General features: G+C 45.5%; 2 protein-coding genes across 2 annotated transcripts; one reads left to right on the forward strand and one right to left on the reverse strand.

The window, feature by feature from the left end:
- Positions 1 to 12,313: 12,313 nt before the first annotated feature.
- Positions 12,314 to 13,114, forward strand: LOC133900312 (protein MAIN-LIKE 2-like). The gene is made up of 3 exons (XM_062341400.1): positions 12,314 to 12,606; positions 12,682 to 12,960; positions 13,024 to 13,114. Exons 1-3 carry the CDS (start codon positions 12,365 to 12,367, stop codon positions 13,112 to 13,114), a joined length of 612 nt encoding a protein of 203 aa, XP_062197384.1. The 5' UTR covers positions 12,314 to 12,364.
- A 200-nt stretch (positions 13,115 to 13,314) lies between these two features.
- Positions 13,315 to 16,339, reverse strand: LOC133900313 (uncharacterized). The gene is made up of 3 exons (XM_062341401.1): positions 15,854 to 16,339; positions 15,654 to 15,809; positions 13,315 to 13,351 (listed from the first exon to the last, which is right to left on the reverse strand). The coding sequence occupies exons 1-3, from the start codon at positions 16,333 to 16,335 to the stop codon at positions 13,315 to 13,317; spliced, it is 675 nt and encodes a 224-aa protein (XP_062197385.1). The 5' UTR covers positions 16,336 to 16,339.
- Between the last annotated feature and the right edge of the window lie 314 nt (positions 16,340 to 16,653).

The following is a 16,653-nucleotide window of genomic DNA, read 5'->3' on the forward strand; positions in this document are numbered from 1 at the left end:
AGTCAATCACTATTTACCCGGTGTCTTTTCTTCCAGATGAGCCGAGTTTTGAGAAGGATTAGACGAAACTTTAGTGAAGTAAATAAGGGTATGTTTGGTTGTCAATCTTCACTCTCACAAAAACCAAACATATCTTTAATTTTTTTTCTCTTCTCCACTCTCTAGTGAAGAGATTAACTAGATGAATGATGCAACCAAGTCAGACTTTTATCAGGATAATACCTTCGGCATGGAGCTACAGACCATCTCCAACAATATTCCCTTCATTTCGTTCCCTTCCCGATTCCCTTCTCCGTTCTCATTCCCTTTATTTCCTCTCATCTCCAACAGCTTCCCCTCGAGGGGAATCGCGAAGAGAATGAAGAGAGAATCCCATCCTGAAGGGAATGACCCTGGGAATCCCGTCGTGACAGGAACCGTGAAGAGAAACCGTTGGAGCGCTGAAGGGAACAAAAATCCCGTCGTGAAGGGATTTTGGTCCCTGAAGGGAAACCGTTGGAGATAATCTTAGTACACCAGATGTACACGCTTAACACCTACACTTTGTTCTTTTCGATTCGGATTTAGATGTCAGCTTCTTCATTAAGAAAACGATGGTAATTCTCTTAGACACTCTAGCTTTTTTATACAAGCTTATCAGAATTACCTCGGGGAGGATAAAATGTTTGCGCACGACCGGCCTGTTGGTCCTCGCCTCCTTGGACCTTTCAGGTGTTTTCTTTTGCAGTTGAAGCATGGAAAAGACAACCATGTAAAGTTTTGTGAGAATTGAAAACATCCAAGAAACACAGTGGAATGACAGGAATCAAGTAGCAAGCATAGTACTGGTAACACTGTATTAACACAATATATTGAGTGAGTCCTGATCATTTTCAATCGTGACAAAGAAAAAAGAAAAAGAAAAACTGTCATTCTTTGGCTTCTTCCAAATGTACATACACACATGGCCGAAGCAGTGAACATGAGTTTCACCAGCTCCTGGCAGGATATAATACAAATATAGCAATTGATCTGAAGAACATGGTGATAGATTGAATCTGAATGGAGATCACTCTACTCAAGAGTAGAGACATGTATGCAGTTCCAAGACAGCATGATTCGGGATGGCAAAAGTGAGGCATGCATGCTAACTAAAAGTTGGTGACCTAACCCAAAAGCGCATGCAAGCGTGCTCTTCCACTGCTCCAGTCCAGCGAGTTTTCTACTGAAGAGTAGCACAAAAGCAGCTGGAACCTGGAAGCTAGGCACGTAGCAGAGTGTGATATGAGCACCATTGCACCAATGACAGTGATCTCAGTGGTGATTGGTCGGGACCATCACGGTCGACTTGTGGGCGTTTCACTTTCATGAGACCATGAGGCATGCACATCCATCATTATGCTGCAAGTCATTAAGTGAGAACACTTGGGACAGATAGAGACATGCATGGAGAGATCGCTACTTTTTAAGCCCCGATAGTATATTTAAATTCATATCATACTCTATATAAGTGCACCACCGACATATATTAGATATATAATCTATATCTACTAAAGAGATTTAGTAGAAACCCTAGACTCCGCTAGCATGAGCACACCCCTCTCTCGTTGTGATCCATCAGATGCTTGAGATAGATAGGAAGAAATCCTCATAGGCAAAGCCTCAGTGTGCGCCAACGGGCTCGAGCCTAGACAGTTAGCGTTTACAACGAGACGACTTACCAACCAAGCTAAGCTCAGTTCACGAGAGAGCCACTTGATTGGGCCTAATCATATAGATTTTATCTGGGCTAGGTCCATAGGAAGGTGCAAATTTGGGAGTTTTTTTATTTATATATTTTTTCGAGTTTAAATTTAAATAAATAGATTCTCGGCGAAAAGATTTGCAAAAGTAGGCGCCCACTGCCCTCTCAGAGGGCGGGTACGGGTGCTAACCGTCCCCTGAGAGGGCGGTAGGCCTAACCTCCCGGGCCCCACCGCTTACCGCCCCTCAGGGGGCGGGTAGAGGTCCTTACCGCCCCCTGAGAGGGCGGTAAGGGCTCCTCCCGCCCGCCGCCCCGCGCCGGCCCCCTGCGCCCTGAGTCTATAAAAACCCCGAAAATTGGAGAAAAAACTAGAAAATTCAGAAAAAAAGAAAAGTTGAGAAGAGAGAGGAGAAGAGAGGAGAGGAGAGGGGAGTAAGAGAGATCGGCGAAGCCCTGCTGCATTTGGGCTGCGGATTTGGAAAAAAATTTCAGATCAATCTTTTTATCCTTTTTATTGTTGTTAATTAGTGCAGTAGTAGTATATGACATAGATTTTAGATAGTTAGATCTATGGTTTAGAAAATTGTAAAATTTAGTTAGAAAATTGCACGATAATAGTTGAATATAGAATATTATTTTTAGTACATTATTTTCAATTTGTTACCTGTAGTATATTATTTGTAGTATATTATTTTTAGTATGTTGTTTGTAGTATATAGTTTATAGTATATTACTTATACATGCAGACGTATGAGTCAACAGTAGATGATAATTTGCGAACCTAGGGTGGCATTTAAAAACTATTTTATCCGATAATCAGAAATATAGTTTGTTGTCTTAACATGTGTTATGTTTGCGGGTGTTTCCAGGAATGGGAGATAAATTAATTTTTCAGATATATTATGGTGAGGGTGAAATTATGTACGGTCCCAACGGTGTAGATCTCTCTGGATTTCGCCATGTTATGAAGGGGCTTAGTAAGGCTAATGAGAGGACTATTGTGGGGGTGTGCAAATGGCTCATGCGGTTTTTCCAACTGGATCCGCAGCAATATGAGCTGAAGTTGAAAGGTGTTCTGAGCCGTGCTAGTCATAGATACTTTGGTGAGCTTGTTCCCATCGAAGCCACATCAACTTGGAGGCAGTATGTAGATATATGCTGTGAACGTGGCATGCCGCTTGTTTTATTAGCTGCGGCGTACCTGAAAGATCAAAATGAGGTGAACTCTGAAGAAGCAGTAGTAGGACCAAGTGAGGCAGTGGAAGATGAGTCAGAGGCGGCTAATGTAGGGTCCAGAGAGGAGGTTGGTGATGTTCCAGACCTAGAGCCGATGGGTGTAGCTGATGAAAGGGAGCACATCCCTAGCATCATTGAAGATATGGATTTGGAGGATGAAGAGTTGGAGGAAGGCCTTGCCGATGGGGATTCTTCTGATGAGGAGGGTAATGCTGCAGTTCCTACGGAGTGGCGGGATCAAGAATTTTCAAAGTTGGTGGTTAGCGAGGCTGACCAGACACCGTGGCCATACCATGAGAATGAGGTGTCACAGGGTGCTATGTACCCTACAAAAGAGGCAGTTATTGATGCTGTGAAATTCTGGTCGTTGTCTCTTCGTAGGCAATTCAAGGTTGTTAAATCAAGTAAAAGAGAGTACGATGTGAAGTGCTTGGTTCCTGAGTGCCCTTGGCGGGTGCACGCATTTAGAGGGAAATGGGCAAACTACTGGCAATGCTCAATAGTTAAGGAACATAATTGTCATATTGAGGAAATAGAGTTCGCCCATCGGAATCTGTCTTCTGCTTTCATTGCAAATGTTATGTACGGAGAGATTGTGGACAACCTAAGGTATGAGCCACGATCAATAATCCGTGCTATTGAGCAAATGTTCCAGTACACAATAAATTATGCGAAGGCATGGAGGGCGAAACAAAAGGCTATTGAGATTAGGTTCGGTACATATGAAGATTCGTATCACAATCTACCTCGTCAATTAGCCACAATTTGTGCAAGAAATCCAGGCAGCTACTATGATATCAAGCATTACCCCTCTACTGATGTGGAGTACAACGGAAAAAGAGTGTTGCAGCGTGCTTTCTTTGCATTCGGTGCAACTATCAAAGCATTTAGATATTACCGACCCATCATATGCCTAGATGGAACATTCCTAACTGGGAAGCACAAAGGACAGATATTGTCTGCAATAGGGGTCGACGGTAACAACCAAGTGCTGCCACTAGGGTTTGCGTTCATGGAGAGTGAGAATGGGGACAGCTGGTATTGGTTCCTAGAGCGGGTGAAGCATGCAATTGTTCTTGACCGACCAAATGTGTGTCTCATTCATGATAGACATGCAGGATTGTTGCAGGCTTTGCTGGATATGCAACACGGTAGCGTGCGACTGGGTGTACCAGTACAGTGGCCAGATCTCAAAAGCAGGTGGTACATGCGCCATATGGATGCGAACTTCTACAGACAGTTTAAAAACAAAGAGTTAATAAAGCTCTTCAAGAAGTTGTGCAGTCAAAACCAACAACGTAAGTTCAATGCATTATGGGCAAGACTTGATGAACTGACTCTTAAACAAACTGCGGAGGCCGCACCTAACCGTGAGGAACCAATAGCTCTCGGTCGGCTCCCAACCGATACTCCGCAGATTGTACGGAGATCTGGCTCATCTATTAGGAGCTTTTCACAGTGGATACGCAATGAGCCCAATGAAAAATTGGCTCTGCTGTACGACAGTGGTGGTGCCAGGTATGGAGTAATGACTACAAACCTTGCAGAGGTTTATAACTGGGTCATGCGAGGAATGAGATCCCTACCACTAGTTGGAATTGTAGAAGGCATTTTGCATGGCACCTGCAAGTACTTCATTGATCGGTTTGCAGCTGCTAAGGTTGTAATGGAGGACAATCGTATGCTTTATGGTCGGATGCTATGTGAGGACATGGAGAAGGCAAATAGGAAGGTCCACATGCATCGCGCAAATCAAGAGGGCACAGCAGAGCACAGGTTCAGTGTCCTGTGTCGGGATAAGGGTCGGAGGGGGGGTAGACGTGAGCGGCATGTTCAAGAGTGTGTGCTAAGGAGTGGAACATGCATATGTAGTTGTCAGAAGCCACAATTACTCCACAAACCTTGTACACATGTCATAGCTGCGTGCGCAGAGCACCATATGCTTCCAAGGCAATATGTGTCACAATATTTCATGAAAGATCAAGTACTGAACACCTGGAACCAGGAGCTGTATGGTTAAAGCATTGTTGACACTTTTACAAGTAACCCAGGGCCTTCAAGAATATATGTGCCTGATTTGGGAAAGATGAAGAACGCACCGGGCCGAAGACAATCTCGGCGGATTCGTAACGATATGGATGAATCCGAGGCTGGCCCTAGGATGCAGCGATGCAGTCAGTGCAATGAAGTAGGTCACACTTACAAATATTGTCCCAAAAGTGCAGGCGGTGATGCACCTGTTGTCTAGGTCAGCTAGTTTTGTACTTTGTATTAATATGTGTTAATTTCGCGTACGGTTAATTTGCATTCGAAGTTTGTTGTTCTTGTATTTATTTCTCAATGTACTAATGTACATGTCTTTCAAATGCAAAGATGGCTCAGCCTTCGACCCCAGAGCTTTTGGACACTGCCGTGGACAAGAAGCATCGCAGCTTCTTATCTGCCGAGCACCAGACGGACCTAGGAGTGTTTCGCCCACGAGGCCCTAGAGAGCTGCTGACGGTAGACGAGCGCTGGACCCACAGGTACTTAGAAAAGCTGATGGTTTTACATATCATTTCGCTGCTGTTGTTACCTATTATTGATGTACTGCAATACTTATAGGTTGGGAGCGGCCGGACTCCTACCGCTTTGCCGGTTGGTCGAGGCCCGAACGACGGAGGACCCCGATGTTGCGGCCCGTCGTTTCTACTTCGATCGGTCGCTGATAGCAGCACTGGTCGACCGTTGGAGGCCGGAGACACATACGTTCCACCTACCGTGCGGAGAGATGACCCCGACCCTGCAGGACGTCTCCTACCTCTTAGGCCTTCCTTGCACGGGAGCTGCGGTTGGGGTGATCGATATGCAGGCTGACTGGATGAACGACATGCATCAGCGATTTGGGCCGGTGGAGCGAAAGGCGGATGCACCCCCGTACGTGCCTGAGTTCTTAGCTGATGCACGAGGGCCAACGAAGAAGTGGATCCTACAGTTCCAGGTATGGTAACATGCAACCTATCGATTTCTAACAAATTATGTCGTAATGATTATTTCTGACACCAGTCATATATGCAGCTGACGTACATCCACCCACAAGCCAACGCATACGCGGTCTCGAGACATTTGGAGGCCTACCTCCTTTGGTTGTTTGGGTGGGTGATGTTCACTAGTGGCCAAGGCCACCTGGTTACGAGGACCCTTGTGCCGTACGCCCGGTCGATAGCGGACGCACATGCAGAGGATGTACCGCAGTTCAGCTGGGCATCAGCTGTTCTTGCTGCGACGTATCGGGCGCTCTGCGATGCATGCATGAAGAAGGAGGCGCTAGCCACTTTTGCCGGGTGTCCACTTATTCTTCAGCTATGGTCGTACGAGCATTTCGCCATAGGTAGGCCGGTGGTGGATCGCTCCCCGTACCCAGAGGAGTGGTACGGCGAGATGGAAGAGGGCGCGCCGACAATGGCCTCGCTGTGGTGTCGTCGACGGGTACGTAATTTACATTAACAGTTTCGTTCGTACTATGTTACTCTCTAAATATCTGTATTGATGTTTGTCACTCAGCCACACTGGGCCCACGAGCAGCCTCGCAGCGCGTACGAGCATTTTCGTACCCAGTTTGACAGGCTACGTCCTAACGATGTGGTATGGGAGCCATACAACGTTCGGGCCGTTCATACACGTGCAGGGTCGGGATTGTCACCCTTGTGCACCCGTGATGAGGAGTACTGGCTCATCAAGGCGCCCCTTGTCTTCGACATCTACGTCGAAGAGTACTCACCGCAGCGTGTCATGCGGCAGTTTGGCCATCACCAGGCATTCCCGCTCGTCCCCATCCGTACAGTCCCCTTGCACGTCCACAGGTACATTTGATAAATTTTAGTTTGAGCAACCTTCGTTTCAGTTTGCCTTACATTTACTGTGGTTTCAATGCAGGTACACGCGGAAAGGCCAGCCAGCTGGCCACCTCTGGGCGGACCGCTTGGCCCCTTACGTGGCAACATGGGCCCAAGCGCTACAGGACGTCGCATCGACAACGGAGACATACCCGGTGCATTGGGACGAGGACGCCGCTTTAGCAGTAAGTCATTTTTTGAAGTCCGTACTACATATTGAATGAACATAACCGTATACTTTAATTGTTCACTATTGTTCGTATCCGCAGACAGATATCATTTATGATGTAAATAGGGATGCAGCTGCTGTCATGGACCGCGTCCGGCAAGGGCATCACCTAAGTGCGTCGGATGTTGCGAGCTTCATTAGACGGGTTTTCGACAAGACGACGCGCGCCCTGAAACTCACCTCCTGGCGATCTACCACAGATGTAGCAGGGCCGCCTCCCAGGACGAGTGGTGCACACGCCGAGTCATCTCGGCCATCAGACGTGCACCGACGTTCTTCAGTGTCGGCACCCACACAACCCCTTCTATCACGTCTTGGAGGGTCCGAGCAACATGGTACGAATTATACTTTTGAAAATTATTGATCAATATCCTTTACTTATTGTTATTAAACATTCATTAGGTCCGTCTGCACAAGTGTCGACGCAGCCTCGCAGATTGAGCCCTGTACGTCCACAGTCAGGTACTCCGGGAACCCTTCTTCCTAATTTCTAGTACTTTCAGCAAAATAAGTTACAACTGTGCTCAGATTACTTCGGTGACGAGGCCGGTCCGTCTTCGGCGGCCCCACACCCTACCCCCCCCCCCCCGCAACGTACTACGGCACGTCAGCGTGGCCTTCTTCTGCTGCACCGTCGTACCACGCAGGTACAATTATACATTTTTTACTACTACTTTCAATACCATATTGTTCGTATCTAACGTGATTATTTGTTCACAGGCCCCTCCAGCCAGTACACATGGACGCCTGCCGAGCCTTCACAGTCCTCCTACCCAAGTCAGGAGGATGAGGCTGGCCCCGACACCGCATACGACATCGTCCGTGACTTCTTCGGGGGCACACCTGACTATGACGTCCTTCAACGGTCCCAGGTTTCCAGTGCACCGATTCGGACCCAGCCCACGCATGACGAGCCCTCGACACCGGTGGTCCCTACTAGGCCTAGCAGACACGTCGGCCCACCTGACCCCCTCACCTACTCCAGGGGTCACGTGAGGGTTAACCAGCGGCATCGGGACCACGATGGGGCGCACGGACGACGGCAACGAGGGAGACATGAGTAGCATTTTACATTTTTTGTAACTAACATATGCGTATTCGCTTCGTGATGTGCTCATATGTATTAAGACACGTTCACTTTGTATGGTCGACTTAGCATTTCGTAAATGCATTTCATATTCAGACATGTTCAATGAACAAGTGACCACACCACTAAACTTTAACCATGACTTGACAACACATGCCTCCTGCCGCAGGCTTTAAACAAGATGTGACAACACTACCCAGCTTTTTCAAATCAGTAAATGACAACACGGGTACCAATAAACGTAGAATCTCTGACCATGGGCAACGACAAAACTGTCCTATCCTTCAAGATGGAATTCGATGCTCCTCCCGCCAGCTACACCCATGCCCTAATTCCTTTCTTTAAGAGCGAATCCAATGCTCCTGCCTTCCCCAACTATAAGTAGCCAAACCTCCTTACGGAGAAGCATCGCTCATTTCTCAAATATCTCAAGTGCAATGTCTTCCTCAGCTCCATCGAGCCCACCAAAGAAACATTGGGGGACTACCGTACCTGAAGGTCTCGAACCACCAATGTGCTTCTGTGGTGACCTTTGTAAGCTCCGCGAGTCGCAGGACATCTCATACACCTATGGACTACGCTTCTTCATGTGTGCCAACTACGAGTATGACAAGCCTCGCAATGCAACAACTGGTTATCGACCGGTACGGTAATAGATGTCCACCTCATCTCTTCCGATTACGCACCCTCTTTTACTAACCGCTCATCTTGTTCCATTTGTTTAGTCCCCTTCACCGCTCTGTGATTTTATTCAGTGGCTCAACAATGAGCAAAATGACTCACAGAAGCTGTGGATCGACATGAACATGAGGTGGAGAAGGGAAGCGTACGCACGTCGGGAGTACGAGCAACAGCAAGAGGAACTTCGTCTCAAGCGGGAGGAAGAAGAGCGCATGAGGAAGGCGGCGCACGACCGTACCGTGGCTCAGGCTCGAGAGGCTGAGAATGAAAGGAAGCGGGAGAGAGCCCGCCGTGCTAAGGCGGCAGGTCCCAATGCCCTCCGAAAGGGAAAGTATCCTAGATGCACGCAGTAGAGAGTACCTAATGTAACCCGACATACTTTCCTTCCCTAAGACATGTTATGATTAGGATCGGCGCACTAATAAGGTCTTAGTGCGAACCGTACATGCCACCTTTGTTTTCTCATCGTGTCGTCGCGATTACAGTGTATTGTAATGTTTTCACCATGTGTTCAATACTATGTTTGTCCTCGTTCGCACCCCATACCCACGTAAAATGCTACAACTACTAATTACTGATTTTTTTTCCTCTCGTTATTACATAACCTACTCCAAATTTAATTTCTTAATTTCCTTACACCCCTTCTTTTTTTTCCTTCAATTAAAAAATAATACATTTTTATAGGATAAAATGGAAAAAAAATTAATTTTACATGAAAAAAGCCCCTAACCGTCCTCTCAGAGGGCGGCTAGGGGCTAACCGCCCCCCAGGGCCTAACCGCCCCCTGAGAGGGCGGTAGGCCTAGGCCTACCGTCCTCTCAGGGGGCGGTTAGCACCCGTACCCGCCCTCTGAGAGGGCTGCAGCCCTCTGAGAGGGCGGTGGGCGCCTACTTTTGCAAATCTTTTCGCCGGGAATCTATTTATTTAAATTTAAACTCGAAAAAATATTAAAAAAAAGTACACCTAAAGGGCTTTCTTGGAAGGCCCATGTGCTCCGGAGAGGAGGATTGCTTTAGAATATTTCTCTATTATATAAATTGCGTATCGATTCTTACATCATTTTTTTCCTTAACTCTCCTCTTATTAATAAAAAGCTATTAAAATTTAAATAATTTATCCACTTTTACTATTCACCCACACCATCGAGCCTCCTCATCTCGTTACCAGTTACAGAGACACATTTTACTACTTAAAATAAATAAAGAAATTATGATAAAAGTTAGCGGATAATATCCTCTTATTTTAGATTTCATCTAAAATCAAACTATAGCATCGTTCTTGATGTATTCGTTCGACGACACTCCCATGACGTATCCATATTTTTATACCTTGAGTTTGCGCTTAATGGTATCATGTTCTATATTTATGTTTTCGTTGCAACACACAGGTAAGTAGCTAGTAGAATTCAGTTCACTAGTAATCTAAGTAAGGATTTAGATCGCAAAACCAAACATGTCATACAGATTTAAATATAATGCCAGGAATTTATTTTAGTTTCATAAGATTTGCCGCAACAACATGTAGAGTACAACGGTTCCTTACAATGCATGTTTGGTCTGGCAAGATTGTTTTGTTTAAGGTAAAATCTAAAAACTACACGTGTATTATTTAGATTTATAGTATGTATATCTATTTTGCTCTTAAAAGTATAAAAATTGCTTGAGAGTTTGAACTAATTTATTTTTATGAAACATACTTGCAACAAATTTGTTCTCTTTTTATTGAAAATATGTAGTAGCTAGATCAAATATTGCTTTTGAATGGTTGTAATTTGCTCATAAAAATTGTTGAATACCCGATCTAAATTGTCTTAACATATTTCTTAAATTGCTCACGAATCAATTCTAATTTGCTCACAATTTTTTTTTTACAAAATTACTTATATAACTGCATTTAAGAGACAGACATACATATTGATTTTTTTATCAAATACTTTCTCTGTATTTTGCCATACATTGAAGTTGATCACAGATAAAAGTTACAAGTCCATATATAAGGATGTCCAAAAATATAATAAATGTTTATGTTCAGATTTTTTTTACTAAAAATAAGTATGTATATCATAAGTCTAAAGTATTCCCATATAATTTTTAGATGCATCCTTATTTCAAACAACAAGATTTGCAGAGATACTAGTAGTCTAATTGATAGTAAACTGATGGACATGTGGGAAGTGGCAAATTTGGAAATTTAGACAACATACGCGACCGTATTTGCGAAATTAGATAACATATCGACGTATTTGCAAATCTAGCACTCGTATTCGGTACCTCAAATTCCGAAATTTGGATTTCGGAAACTGAAATTCCGAAAACACCGTATTCGGCAACTGAGGTGCCGAATACGGCCCACAGTGCCGTATTCGGCACCTCAGTTGCCGAATACAGCCGGCCACCCATCCCATCCCTTTTTCCCGCGTCCCATCAATCATTTTCGCGTCACATCAATCATTTTCACCATTTTTTGCAACCTGTGGCCGGATGCATGCATGATTTTGGCAACCCGTGATGTTTGGCACGGCCCGAGGTAAGGTGAATAAATGGAGTTCGTCAGAGAAGAGAGTAGCAGCAGAGTCGAGAAGGGAGCAGCAGAGCAGAGAAGGGAGTAGCAGCAGCTCAAGTATAGAAAGCAGCAGAAGAGGAGCAACGCGATCAGCAGCAGCGGCAGTTTAATACTTCGAGAGCACTCACTTTCATACCGGTTAGTTATTAGATTACCTATTTAATACTTAGGTTAGTAATAGTATTTAGAGTAATTAGCTTATTTGGTTAGTCTGTTTCGAAGTAGATTAGTTCTTTCAGAAGTAGATTGTGATTGTTTAATCCGTTCAATTACATTTATTTAATTATATTAGTTTATTTAATTAGAGTACTTAGATTATACAAATTAGATTATTTAATTACGTTATTATATTACTTAGATTATTTAATTAGAGTACTTAGTTTATTTAATTAGAGTACTTAGGTTATACAAATTAGATTATTTAATTACGTTATTAGATTATTTAATTAGAGTACTTACTTTATTTAATTAGAGTACTTAGATTATTCTCATTAGATTATTTAATTACGTTATTACTTAGATTATTTAATTAGGGTACTTAGTTTATTTAATTAGAGTACTGAGATTATACAAATTAGATTATTTAATTACGTTATTATATTACTTAGATTATTTAATAAGAGTACTTACTTTATTTAATTAGAGTACTTAGATTATTCTAATCTGTTGTTCACCTATTTGTTGAACCAAGAAGCCTTAAATCATTATCATGGCTCATGGTGGTCTTCCCGAGCTTCTTCAGCAGTGGTACGACGAGAACTATAGGGGAAGGATGATATTCATGGGACAACAGGTACCACGTTTATATGTGCTATTTCATTGCTACGAGAATTTTGAACTAACGCTGTACATGTATTGGATAACTCATGCAGTTGGGTCCGTTACGAGCCCGGAGTGTGCACAAGATTAAGGAGTTGGACCCTCGATTCCACGAGCCACTCGCACGAGCGGGACTACTACCTTTCGCTCTCATGATGGCCGGAGCTCCCATGGAGGTCGGTGGTAGGACACCTCTCCCGGCAATTGATGAGGCACTGCTCACAGGTCTCGTCGACCGCTGGCGTCCTGAGACACACACTTTCCACTTTCCTTTTGGTGAGATGGCAGTAACACTGCGGGACGTGGCCATGCTGACCGGGCTGCCAATCAGGGGTGCCCCGTTAATAGTTTCGCGACCCGCAAGGGAGCAGTGGAAGGGTTATGTTGCAGATAGGTAATTATTTGTTATGTAATGCACTTAAAATATTACAGTGCTATTAAAACGTCATTGACCATCTGTATCTTATAGGTTTGGTGTGCAATACGACGGGAAGGATGCTGGCCTCTCCATGTCCTGGGTTCATGGGCTGACACAGTTCGGTCCATGCCCACTGGATGCGGACGAGAATACACTTATGCAACACTATGAGGTGTACTTATACGTCCTGCTCGGAGGCATCATGTTCTGCAACACGGCAGGCGATTATGTCGTCCCACATATTGTATGGTTAGCAGCCCACCTCGCGTCACATCCTTATGAGCCTACATCTTACAGTTGGGGATCTGCAGTGTTGCCTGCAACGATGGGGTATCGGTGGATTCATGCCAGGCTAAGATGGAGTCAGCAGCAAGACCATGGTAACTACTCCAGGGTGATAAGTGATCTGGACATCCTTAGCGCTGATCTAGTGGATTGGGATCCATGGCGTATGGCACGAGTAAAAGAAATTGCAGATGGTTGACTACACGCCAGGCTTGGGATCCATGGCGTATGGCAGATTGGGATCCATGGCGTATGGCAGATTGGGATCCATGGCGTATGGCTGCAGCATCTACTCATCAGGAGGACGTCGTTGACTACACGCAGCAGACCCCTTGCTGGAGCGACCCTAATGCTTTTGACTGGGGTGCTGCAATGCATGCGACCGCCACCTTCACTGATCTACTCGGCGGACAGTCCTCCCATGATCTCAATGAACCTGGAAGTTCACATTGGTACCAGCATGGCGAGCCTTCGGCACACTGGACTCCATCGGAGCACGTTCTAGGGCCGTCCACACTTCCGCACGAGGATCCTTCAGCATGGTACATGCAGAGCCGAGTAAGCGGGGCGGGATACACGTTCGGTGGGGTTCCCACAGGGCAGGCAGATGATGATGAAGACGACCAAGGGCATGCAAGGCAGGGGCCTGCGCAGGCTGCTGGGATGAGAGCCACACACCCGCCAGACGCTTACACGCCTGGAGATTGTGTGAGGCATCGTCGCCGTTGAGTAGCCAGGACAATTTGTCATGACACATGTATTATTGATTTTAATGTCGAGGTCATCCCTATTATGTCTTATTCACTGTATTGTTAATTTAAAAAATTCTCAGTACAGAGGAAACAATAGTAGTTGTAAAGCATAAGTAGCATGGAACCTGGTACAGAGGTTACACATAAAGAGCGAACAACAACAAACATTATCATGTACGATACGCCTAAAGAACATAATATCATGCCTTAAGGGAATAAAATATATAGGGTTACAATAGATGCTTAGGGCGAAGGAAAGTGGCGACGCAAATTAGCGTAAGAATTCCAGGTGCGATGGTCAAAGCTATCCGGGTAAGATGGTTGTCGTCTCCGAGGTGGTTCTGGGAAGTTGTAAAAATGAGTACGAGCAAATCCATCATCATTTTCAGGGTCATCGGTGTCCTCCGGAGATGGAAGCCTCGGAGGGCGGGGTCGTTGTGGCATGAAATCGTCGTCGTCGTCATCATCTTGAGGTTTCTCCGAGGTGGTACCACGTCCTATTTCCCTATCAGTTGTATGGCATCTCGATGTTGTGCGTGAACGTCCTCTTGCAGTGTTCCTAGAACTTTCTCCTGTATTTCTGTTCGAACGTCTAGGCATGGGGGGCATGAAATCGTCATCGTCTTCGTCCTCGTCATTATCTGGATGATTCGTAGAGGTCGCCTCTGTACCCCTTTGATTCGCTGACTGTCGTCATTTTCTACGCGAACCAGGCATCACACCCCCGCCGAAGAGCATATACATCATCAAGAAGTGTGAGATTTCTTTGTTGATCAACTGTTCGTCTTCCGAGAAAGCCTGACGCAGAAGAGGACCGTTCGAATCAATGGAAATAAGATAAGTAGGGTGACCAAATGTTTATATGACATACCTGAATATGGGATGCATACTGGTCCGGCGACATTACTATCGTTCTTTGCCTCCTAGAGAAACCTATCACAGAAGGATGATCGGCCAGTTCGCGGACCCTCAGATACATTTGACGCCGGTGATACAAGAGGGCCCTAAGGTACTCGGTGGTTACACATTGGAGCGGCGCGGTTAACCTAGAACATATGGGTCTTGCATGCAATTTCGCCACGGCTTGGATTATGTTGTTCTCCTTTAACGGATCATCGTTTCCTTCGCGCACAACCTGTAAGGAGGCATTAAGTGCTATAGCGATCGTTGCAAGTGTCCATGGAAAGCCTGTACTAGAGGATCCCGCCATAGATTTCTTGCTCACTGACTACCTACGCTCTGTCTCTGCATCAAAACACGGATCCATGAATATTTAAGAAACACAAAATAAATAAATAAAATTACATTTACAATACAATGGTCACTTCTTGTCTAAAGGGGTACAGTGCAAACCACATAATGCACAATAAGTAGTACAACTAACATGTGAATAACATTTTACAATACAAAGTCTCTAAGACAGTTCAGTTTGACAGTGGGCTGATAGTTTACTGACGGGTCGGGCAAGTCCTCTTGTCATGTCCAGGTTGTTTGCAAAGTTTGCACCTACGAAAGCCATCAACAGCATCTGCTTCATCCATGTCACCTTGCAGCCTCGTAGATCTAGGCCTTCCAGGATCTGTGCGTCGTGCTCGTGGATAAGGTACCCACTTAGGGCCCTCGATCGATTTGTAGTTGGTTCCGATGTTAAAGGACCGCATCTTTGGAAGCCATGTGCTCCTCAATGCATCGATCGTGAAGTACGGTGATACGTACTGTGATCCGTCATTGCCACCTATGTCCCTGCAAGCGGCTAAGACATGCGAGCACGGGATATAGTGCAGTTTTGGCTTATTGCATGTGCACTTCACCTCGTTAGGTCCAAGTTGACATTGCTGCACGGTGTCCCCGGCGCTATACCCTGAAGCATACCTACGGCGGCACATGACCTCAAAGTCATTGTTGGCCAAGTCATAGATCCTCGACCGATGAAAGTGTGCCTTGCTCCTCCTTCTTGATATGATTTGCTCCACCTTAGGTGCAAACCGTGTGCTAAACTTCATAGCAGCATTACCACGGTCTCGAAAGTAGTCCGCCGTTCTGTAGAATGTGAGCTCAATAATGGCACACAACGGGAGGCCCCGTACTCCCTTCAGGACATTGTTGAACGCCTCCGCTATGTTCGTTGTCATGATGGAGTACCTAACATGGGATACAATATGATCATTACAATTCTATGCGCTAACCTGGCACCATGAGTGTCATGGATAAGGGCCCAACGCTCCGCCGGCTTCCCCGCTATCCACTGGCTAAATGTACCACGTGAACGACTAACGATAGTTTGGCCCCCAACCATTTGCACCCGCAGTTGATCCTCCCCTGCTTGCTGGTCTGCCATCATCTTGCGAGTGGTCTCATTTAACTCTCTCCATATCTCGTTGAACTTCGCCTGCTGGTTCTGAAGACATAGCCCTTTGAATCTCTTTACAAGCGACTTGCTGCGGTACCTTGTGTACAGGTTCGCGCCCAAGTGTCGCATGCACCATCTTCTCTCCACATCAGGCCATGCAATGGAGCAGTTTGTGCTATCATGCAGCACGTCCAACGCATGCAGAAGACCCTTGTTGCGGTCTGAGATGACGCAAACTCGTTCCCTATTTCCCACGACACGTGTCCTTACCAAGGTGAGGAACCACAGCCAACTATCATTGTTTTCACTCTCAACCATTGCAAAGGCGAGAGGAATAATCTGATTATTTGCATCCGTCGCCATTGCTGTCATAAGGGTACCATGGAACTTGCTGCTTAGAAATGTGGCATCCACGCATACAACCGGCCTACAATGCCTGAATGCTTCGATGCATTGTCCAAAGGACCAGAATAACCTAATGAGGTATCTGTCAGTGGTGCTATATGACCCATCATCTAGCCTGATCGGCTCATCCGCCATGGCCCATTGAGTCCCTGGATTCATCATGGCAATCTTCTGCAGCAGTCTCGGAGCATTGTTGTATGACTCTTCGAAGCTTCCAAACAGCATCTTCAA

This window comes from Phragmites australis, chromosome 19 (assembly GCF_958298935.1).
Source record: "Phragmites australis chromosome 19, lpPhrAust1.1, whole genome shotgun sequence".
NCBI classification, from domain to species: Eukaryota; Viridiplantae; Streptophyta; class Magnoliopsida; order Poales; family Poaceae; genus Phragmites; species Phragmites australis.